Source organism: Vanessa tameamea, chromosome 2, assembly GCF_037043105.1.
Source record: "Vanessa tameamea isolate UH-Manoa-2023 chromosome 2, ilVanTame1 primary haplotype, whole genome shotgun sequence".
NCBI classification, from domain to species: Eukaryota; Metazoa; Arthropoda; class Insecta; order Lepidoptera; family Nymphalidae; genus Vanessa; species Vanessa tameamea.
This window is the reverse complement of record NC_087310.1, coordinates 7,197,836-7,208,081: the sequence shown is the minus strand read 5'-3', so window position 1 is coordinate 7,208,081 and position 10,246 is coordinate 7,197,836. Positions and strand designations below refer to the sequence as shown.

General features: G+C 34.9%; 1 protein-coding gene across 2 annotated transcripts; it reads left to right on the top strand.

Annotated features, from left to right (window-relative positions):
• Positions 1-241: 241 nt before the first annotated feature.
• On the top strand, positions 242-2,502 carry LOC113401382 (uncharacterized). 2 transcript variants are annotated; one of them, XM_064215329.1, is made up of 3 exons: positions 242-333; positions 560-1,426; positions 1,481-2,502. In XM_064215329.1, exons 1-3 carry the CDS (start codon positions 276-278, stop codon positions 2,218-2,220), a joined length of 1,665 nt encoding a protein of 554 aa, XP_064071399.1. In that variant the 5' UTR covers positions 242-275; the 3' UTR covers positions 2,221-2,502. The 2 variants fall into 2 exon arrangements, with proteins under 2 accessions (XP_064071399.1, XP_064071398.1); XM_064215328.1 differs by having other exon boundaries at positions 243-333; positions 560-2,502.
• Positions 2,503-10,246: the final 7,744 nt, after the last annotated feature.

The window sequence follows — 10,246 nt, the reverse complement described above, 5'->3', positions numbered from 1 at the left end:
TGTACAATTCCAAAGAGTTAGTAAAATTAATTAAACAAGTTTGATCAATAAAAGCAAACCAGACAGGGTTATATAATTGTATGGATGGAAAATTAATTTAACAAGAAAACGAGAACAATTCCGCAAACGCGCATTAGTGAATTTCAAACGGGTCGCTGTTTTCCCGGTACGAGTATGTTGTTCTCATAAACTGACTCAGATTGCGTAGATTATGATAAGTAAAGATATAAAAGGATGATAAAACTGCACCACAGCTAGTTCATAAACACGTAGCCATGAGACGGCCGGCTTACTTATTGTTTGCCATTTTCTTGGCTTTCGCAAATGCTTCAGGTAAGCTTTTAACAAGTTTTTTTTGGATCATATTCGAACTAGGAGTACATCAATTCAGTGATGGATTTTTGTTATAGTTGTATAATTATTTGTGTAGAATGGAAAGTCTTTTAAATATTTATAGTATTAGTGAATCACATATATTATTATATTTATAAAAAGTTGGATCATAGTAGTTACATATACATTTTTTAAAATGTTAAAAATTGTTATTTTCAATTTACAGAAAGAGTCCGCAGAGGTTACGGCGGCGGTGGAGGCGGAGGTGGGGGTGGAGGATTTGGTTTCGGGGGCGGAGGTGGTTTTGGCTACGGAGGTGGCGGCAGCGCCGGTGGTGGTGCCGGTGGTGGCTTCGGAGGTGGTCTCGATGTAATCCGCGAAGGTGTACACGGCATTCTTGGAAAAGTTCACGAAGGCATAAACCATCTTAAAGGAAGTGGTAGCTTCGGTGCCAGCGGTGGAATAGGCGGTGGCCTTGGTGGTGGAGCTGGTGGTGGTGGTGGTGGAAGTGGCTTCGGAGGAGGAAGTGGTGGAGGGTTGGGAGGAGGAAATGAGAAATCAATATATACAAAGTCAGATGATGGCAAATCGGGTGGATTTGCTTTTACTGGTACAACTAGTAATGGCGGATACGGCGGTGGAGGTGGTTACAGCAGTGGAGGAAGTGGAAGTGGAAGTGGTGGTGGTGCTGGATTTGGAGGTGGAGCTGGCGGCGGCTCTGGTGGAGGAACTGGTGGCTCCAATGGAAAAGGAGGATATGGCGGCGGAAATAGTGGTTTCGGTGGTAGTGGATCTGGAGGACTAGGAGGAGGTGCAAGTGGCGGAAACGGCGGGGGAAATGGTGTTGGAAAGGGCCAAGGTGGATCGGGTGGATTTGGAGGTGGTAATGGCGGAGGTTATGGCGGTGGAGCTGGAGGCGGTTTAGGAGGTGGACATGGTGGTTCTGGAAGTCTTGGAGGAAGTAATAGTGGATCAGGTGGTTTTGGAGGAGGCAGTGGTGGATCAGGTGGATATGGTGGTGGATCTGGCCTTGGAGGAGGTTCCGGAGGAGGAAATGGAGGCGGCTATGGTGGATCTGGTGGTCTTGGAGGAGGTTCCGGAGGAGGAAATGGAGGCGGCTATGGTGGATCTGGTGGTCTTGGAGGAGGTAGTAGTGGATCCGGAGGAAACGGCGGAGGATCCGGCCACGGAGCAGGTTCTGGAGGAGGTCATGGAGGCAGCACGGGTGGATCAGGTGGTTTTGGAGGAGGCAGTAGTGGATCTGGAGGATACGGGGGTGGGTCTGGCCTTGGAGGTGGTTCTGGAGGAGGGCATGGTGGATCAGGTGGTTTTGGAGGTGGTAGCGGTGGATCTGGAAGTAATGGAGGTGGCTCCGGCGGTGGCCTAGGCGGTGGTGCTGGTAGTGGGCTAGGTGGAGGATACGGAGGATCTGGTAACTCAGGAAGTGGAAGCGGAGGCGGTGGTGGCGGACATAGTGGATCTGGAGGTTACGGTAGTGGCAATGGTGGTAGCGGTGGACTCGGAGGAGGACGTGGTGGATCTGGATCTGGAGGTGGATCAGGTGGAGGTCTTGGCGGAGGTTTTGGAGGAGGCTTTGGAGGTGGACTTGGCGGTGGGCTTGGTGGTGGACATGGAAGCTCAAGCGGATCTGGTGGACATGGAGGCAGCCCAGGTAGTGGTGGCTATGGCTACTCTGGTAGTGGGCCAGGAAGTTACGGAAGCTCTGGTGGTGGTTCAGGTGGCTCTAGTGGTAGTAACGGAAGAGGTTGCGGTTCAGGATCTTGTGGTGGATGCGGGTCTGGTTCTTGTGGTGGACAAGGTGGCGCATTTGCATCAGCTAGTGCCAAAGCATCGGCCTCCGCAAGCGCTAGCAGTTACGGAAAATAGTATGACTTCTGTTGATAACTTCTGTAAACCGATTTAAAATACACAACTAACTCAATCATCAACATTGTAAATGATATAAAAAAAACATTGCATAAATATGCTTCCATGGGAAAAATGATACAAACAATTATTATGCATATAAATGACCAATTGATCATTGTTAATATAAGGTTCATGATTCACACATATAGTAATAAAACTTAGACATAATTAAAGTCAAGTGATTACTGTGATTGTATTTATACATAATTGTAGTTATTAAAATATATATAAGTTTTTCAATGGATAATTTTTTATTGCTAAGTCCTTAACAAAAATATTCACATCCAGCAACTAGTAATAATATCCCATCATATAATTTTTAAATCTCCTAAGATACACTGTTTTACAGACCGAAAATATGTACGTAAAAAAATGGAGGATGTTTACCTGTTCGATAAACTATTATACTAAAACCCCCGAAAGATGCAGCGCGATCTTCTGGTATATGTTTTGTGTATATTGGTTTAGTAGTTCCTTAAGACATTTCTCTATTCGTCCACAAATAGTTAAATTTTACAATATATAAAATAAAAACTTATGTATATTGAGACGCACAATACATAAGATGGTTATATTGAAATAACTTAAAACTTCATACGTGTACAGCAAAAGTACAGGTTTCAAGTTTTGCAGGCTATTGTCTTGTTTCTAGTAACTTAATTTCGACCATGGTCACAATTATTAAATTCTACCCGTCCTGTCTATCTATAATCTTGGAGCTAGAGACGGGTAGAAATACGTACATTTGCGCCACAATATGTTAACAATAATATGATATATATTTACAATATTTTTTTTATAAAATTAGCAGCCATAATTTTATAAACACGAGAAAATAAGGTAAGGTAGAGTACGTAATAACCAACGCCATAAATTCAATATATATTTCCTAAAACAACTATTCGCTTTATATAATTTGCCTAGCCCATTAATAAATTTCTGAGATTATTTAACAATACAATAATTTATAGATGATTGTCTATTAATTGAATGTTTACTGATTTCCGTGCAGAATATATCGATTGAATCTGTCATTTAATTGGAGAAAAAGATTAATTAGATACTTACCTTCAACCTTTATTCGCTAATATGGTGATTTTAAACGCTTATTGAATAATAGTGAACAAAAAAAGTTTAAACACTTATCAGTTTTTTTGCGATATTTTACTTCAAATATCAAATTCGAGGTAGAGAGAGAGACAATTAATGTTGATGTCCAAATAACTTACTCGCTGTGGCCGGCGATTATTTATTTATTTGAAACACCATCGGCATATTCACAAAAAAAAAGTACACGGACCTATATGCGGTGTGATACACCACTACAGTTATTTACAGCACTATGGAATAACGATAAAAAAATAATACACCCTTAAATTAATAATAAAAACTTAAACTAGCACAAAATTAGACAAAGATCTTAAGGCTCAACACAAACAATTGTTAACCTCTAAAAAAAATAAAAAAAGTACAACCAAAACAATGATAATGTTACGAACTTACAGTGTATAATAATGATTTCTTAAAGCTAAAGATATTTTGATAGGGATATGGATGTCAAGTCTGTTTATAGAATTATAAGTCATGATGCATTATTTGTGAAACAACTCTTCTTCTTCTCTTCTATCTACAGAAAAAAAAACTCACTTTTGTAATAATAAATCAAACTTAAAAGACCCATTGAACAGAAAAAACGTCGTTATCATCATCACATCATAACATCATACTTTTATTTGGTATTCTAATATTCAGTATAAGGACAAACAATTAACATCATCAAAAGTATGACACCTCGCCTTATTGCCTCCACTGGTGACAGGAGGGCTCATTCATTTTTAGCCCAGAGGATCGGAATTGCGATTCAACGGGGAAATGCTGCTAGCATTCTTGCCACCATTCCACGCGGTCAAGATTTATACCGTAACTATTTTTAATTCATATTTGTTTATATATTTAAGCACTTAATATTATCAATTATTATGTTAATACATTGATAGGACAAACTGAATTAAATATAAATGAAATGAAATTTTAATGAAAAAAAGGCGGAATTTATTAAACACACACTTTGACTTATATGAACCTTTAAACTATTTCTAGATTTTAAACTAGATTACAATATAAATATTAATGATTGATAAACATAAATTTACATACAAGTTCTTAAAAATAGTCCTAAAAAATAAAAATAGCCTAATTATTGATTAAAAATAGATTTTTATTTCCGGTTTGGAAATATAAATTATAAATTCAACAAAAACATTTTAAAAACAAAAAACATGCAACAGGTTTTTGGATTCTACCCAGCAATTAGATTTTTTGTAAAGATTGAATCATCATGGTATAAAAACGCGGTTTACGCGGTACGAAATATTAACCATTCCTTACATCGCCAATGCCACCAACCTGGGAGCTAAGATGTTATGTCCCTTTTACCTGTAGTTACATATTTCATGCATATAGTGTATATATTTTTTATTAAAAATGATAAATAATTAACTATCCTGCTCTAACTTAAAAGTTTATCGGCTTACTTATAGCTTATCTATTTGGAAGGCAACTTAGTTTTTTAAGTATTTAATTCAGTTTACAATTTACCTGCTGTTATAGAATATTGGGAACACATTTTCAAAGTGCTTAAAGATTAGCTTAATAGAGCAGCCTAGTAATGTAAATTACGGATCTTTAGAATTATCAAAAGATACGCCTTAGCCAAGTAGCAGGACTTGAAGGGAGAAGCAATCCAATTCTATCCAATATCGCTTCTAAGGGGAACCCTCCCTTAATATCATACACAGATAGACATTTTAATCATATTTATGTTCAATTGATAATATTCAAACCTCACAATCATAACGGAGGTCATAATAATGTCAGTCAATACATTCGTTACTTTGACATTTAACACAATATTCGTTGAACGCTTTGTCATACAACAATCTTGTACGTTTCATCCCTGTTGAACGTAAACAAAATATGATACATATTATCTTTGCTCTTAAAACGATATTACATTAAATTTGACATATTTCCGTGTTCATTGATAATTTTTACTTAATTTCTAAAAAATGCTTGTGTGTACATATGTAGGAGTGTGTATAAGGAGCAAAGTGGCGATATTAAATACTCGAGGAAAACTATATTTTATAATATAATAATGTCAAAATTTGTTTACTCGTAAAATATTGCGAATCGCCAAAAATCGAATGGAATAACTGTGCCAAAGCCGAATTTCGTTATAAATGACCAAAATCAGCTTCTGCTTTTCGAAAACTCACCCAATGCATTTTATTTATATGTATAAGAAATGGGATGAAATGATATTAAAACAAAATTACGTAATAATCCTTTTTTTAAATTTAATTCGACAGTCTCTAAAGACCACTTTTCAGTACCTATATTTTAAGGTGGTTAGCCTGGCTGCGGTTCTGCCCCTTTTCAAGTTGTATAAATACCTTTTTTTTATTTTAATCGTTAAAAGTTACTTAACTGAAGTACTTTTTGTTTTAAGATAATATCTTAAACATTGAATATATTAATTAAGATTTTAGATCGAGATTGGGGAAATACTCCAATCTATATCTAGGGGATTGGGGATTACACACAATGTTTTAAGTGCCATATCAGCTGATGTTTTTATTAATTTTTAGCGGATTTTAGTAGCAAAGTATGTATATTTTTCTATAATTACCGTTGTTACAATAAGAGCTGTGTTGATTTTCCAACAAAAAAAATATTTTTTTTAGTTTTAATTTATTTTTAAATAGGTAGATTGATAAATGAAGCATCTGGTGATGGTCACCCCGGCGTTATTAAAAAATATTAACCATACATCGCCTTGCAACCAACCTTGGGAACGAGGATCTTACTTCCCGTGTGCCTTTGTTACATAGCAAACAATTATATAATAATAAAAATATTTTATTAATTTTAGCTAATCGGAGTAATACTTATCAAATCTTGTTTGTGCTTAACTGTATCAATTGGAGATGTACTTGCACTTAGGTTAAGTAAACCTATATCCTTCATTATTAAATAAAATATATGTGACCAAAAAATCCATAATTTAAATTGCAATTTATTACGACCTCATAATATATTTCTATATCAATAGCAGGAAGAGATTTATATTTTTTTTTCTCTAAAGGCTAATCTTGATATATTTACAAGAAATAATTATTTTAATACCAAACCGCGGTACTTCATGATTTAAATCCACTCACCATTGCCATATGTCGTGATTCTAATGACAATGAGCGGTATTCTCACAATAGATCAAATGATGAATTAACATTTAATAACACGTGGAAAACTCCATTAGTCACGTTAAAATATTGCAAAATATCTTCTAATGTATTAAAAACAAATATAACCTAAAAATACTGTATGTGTGTACCTATAATATTTAATATAAGATATTTTTGAAAATAAAAAAATAATTTATAATACAACTTTAAAAATTAGCTCCAGCGCCAAATATGACAAAAAGAAAATATCTGTAATTATTTACTCAGATTTTTAAACGATTATAAAATCTACTACTTACAAAACAACATCAATATAATCATCACAATAATTTATATTCTCCATAGCGATTACTAAGAATTAACTTACCTAACTTAAAAAGCAACAAAAAAATATCGTTTTTATACAACACAGTCAAGCACCTTGATTTTTTTCTCTTAATAATAATAATAATCATTAATACAGTTCGGACTTGTATTTAATATGAATCCTTTGTTCGATTTCCTGGCTGATTGAATCAGCTGATAATAGGAGAGTCGACTATGACGTTTTTGTATGATTCTAGAGTTGATTAGTAACTTTTAAAATCGATTATTATTAAATACATCAGTGTTTATGATGGTTCAAGGATATTATCATTTTTAGCATCATAAGCCCACAGTTCGTTTTAAGCAAACTTAAAAATACTAACTCATCTAGATGTTTTACCATTTAGTAAGTTACATTATTTTACCGGTGTGACTTCCTATTAAAGGCTGTGTGAGATATTCCAGATTACGCCGCGTGCTCTTTTATATCTGTCAAACCAAGCCAGTTTAAGTTTTATCTAATGTTTTTCGCATCCAAAAATCCATTACGAACTCATTATATTGTGATACATATTTTAGCCGTTATGAACCTCACATAACTGATACAACACGCGAATCTTGAGCAAAGATTCCGTTTTCAAGACCGGGCATGCATCACTAAATTTTCAATTTGTGTTTATAATTTATGTCGTACTCAACAGTGAAAGAAAAAATCGTGAGGAAATCATCACGTGCTATATCTGTGACATGTGGAACTGTATGGTGGAATATCTCATGAACCCTATTTTTAGAAAATGAAGGCCGTGGCCAAGCTTTCTGACGATTAAGTTTAATGTACAAAATTTAACATTTTGGTAATGTTTTTTAAAATGGCCGCGGTTCTGGGAGTAAGGAACGGGAAAGAAAAATATAATGAATAAGTTATAAAATAATTATTTATTAATTTTATAAGTTTTCTTTTTATTAAAGTAAACTTGAACCCATAGAGCTTAACCTATAAACTTTTGACGATACAAAGTAGACCTAATGAGGTCGTCGCCGAGATCGGCATTACTATTACAAACCTTGACTTATCGCCAAGTTATCATAAATTTATTAAACATGAACACAACACATGGAATATTCTCGTAAATCCTCGTCAATTATATTAAAACGTTTATTTATTGTAGCATCAGGATCACGACTACAACAATTATTATATTTATAATAAATTCTTTTCAATTACGTTAGTAAATATTTCATCTTATCGGATCATTCTTATGTAATTAAGTTATTGTTTCCAGGTATAGTATTTAAAACATTCATTAATAATATATATAAAATGTCTTGCTGTTAAACTGGGTTTTGCTTTCTTCTAAAGATAATTACATTAATTAATTATTAATTAGGTTAGAGCTTATTTCACCACGCTTCTCCAATGAGCATTAGTAAATATACACATTTGGCAGTATTTCATCTGATATATGCAGGTCGTGAACGTCACTACATAGTATAAAACAAAGTCGCTTCCTGCTGTCTGTCTGTCCCTATGTATGCTTAGATCTTTAATAGTGCGTACCGGTTTTTGATGCGATTTTCTTTTAATTAGATAGAGTGATACTACGGCACTATCATCAATGACCTCAGCAGAGCCTAAAAAAGTAGGTCTGAAGATGAACATAGACAAGACGAAAATGATGCCGAATGTCCGTTTTGCACCCACTCAAGTAAAGGTTGGAAACTGCAATCGACGTTAGGCCATACAACTAGGCAAGTCCAGCTTCGAGAAAGAGATCAATCGCCGAATCCAACTAGACTGAGCAGCGTTTGGGAAGAGACGTTAATCTTCTCTTGGCTTCGACCAGTGTATTGCCAGTGATGGCTTACGGAACAGAGACCTAGTCGCTTACTAAGCGCCTCATAAGAAGACTCAAAGTCACGTAAAGCCTATGCTAGGCGTTTACCTACGAGAAAGAAATGACGAAATCCGCAGGCGATCCAAAATAACTGACATAGGCCGAAAAATATAAGAACTGAAGAATAAGTGGGCGGGGCACATAGCTCGTAGAACTGACGGCCGTTGGGGCAGAAAAGTTTTTGAGTGGCGACTATGAAACGGAAACGCAGCGTAGGCAGGCCGTTGGGGCAGAAAAGTTTTTGAGTGGCAACTATGAAATGGAAACGCAGCGTAAGCAGGCCGTTGAGGCAGAAAAGTTTTTGAGTGTCGACTATGAAACGGAAACGCAGCGTAGGCAGGCCGTGGGCTGTCCTTAATGTGTTAATGTGGATTCATGATTGGTAAGGGTCGCGGGAAGACACTGGATGCGAGTAGCGCATGACCGGTTTTTGTGGAGATCTTTAGGCACTTCTTTGTCCTGAAGTGGACGTCTTCCAGCTGAAATTATGATGATGATGAATCATAGGTAAAATGGATGTCCTTTTTTACAGCACATAATAATAGCAAAATTAACTAAAATACACTTAGCGAAATTATTGATACGAACCATTCCGTAGTCATAACACCTAATATTATATTATATTATTCCAATAATAGCGCGTATTACAGAGCTTAATTCTTAATAAAGTAATGATTAAATTTAACAATTTACATAGTTATTAGATATTTAGCCTGGTAGATGGTACTCAATAGGCATTTATAATTTTTATACTAAGTTTTTTAAACATGAGCGCCGACTCCCCATGCCACAAGACAAACTCGATAATAATAAGTAAGTATGAAGATTTTAGTACATGGTAATTATTTTACTAAAAGGTGTCATTTAATATCAAATATAGCCCTAATAGTTATAGATCTACGCACAATTGTCGATGTTATTCTAGTTCCAGAAAATCCTTGTCGTTACTATACATAGTTCCACAAGAGAATTATAAAGTCCGTGTAGTTGAGTTCCAAACTTAACAAAGTATAATTTTGCCTGATAATTATGATATATACGTCACAATTTCTAGAAATCAATTCAATGTAATCTCGTTTAAAGTAAAATGTAGTAGGTACATGTCGCACAAAAAGCGTAAATAATAAAATAGGTACATTTCATCAAACCTTGAAACTGCATAGCTGCATCGATAAATACTGTGTACTGGAAAATTGTATGAGGAAAGAAATAATTCGTGGAAAATATAAATACAATTAAACATTAATAAATTTTTCTTTTCAAAAACGTAATCATTCAAAAATTCTACATCTGGAATGTTATAAAATTATTGAATTATTTCGTCGATTAAGTCTAATAATTCAATATATACTAAGGATATGTATAACTGCTTCAACGCTGATTAAATCATGTAAATTGCTTCACATAGCAAAAATTTATCAGTTAATATTATTTTTCATCACTATTATAATAACGTCTCATTGTTAATGTGAAAGATAATTTAGTTTTCGTTTATATTTATATATTACATTACATTAACAACCTGTAGAAGGTTTG

What these genes read in the sequence shown, in the direction of transcription:
- LOC113401382 (XM_064215328.1), top strand. Translation starts at nt 276, where the DNA reads ATGAGACGGCCGGCTTACTTATTGTTTGCCATTTTCTTGGCTTTCGCA. An exon ending in GGCTTTCGCAAATGCTTCAG is followed by an intron (nt 334 to 559) that starts GTAAGCTTTTAA and finishes TTCAATTTACAG; the next exon opens with AAAGAGTCCGCAGAGGTTAC.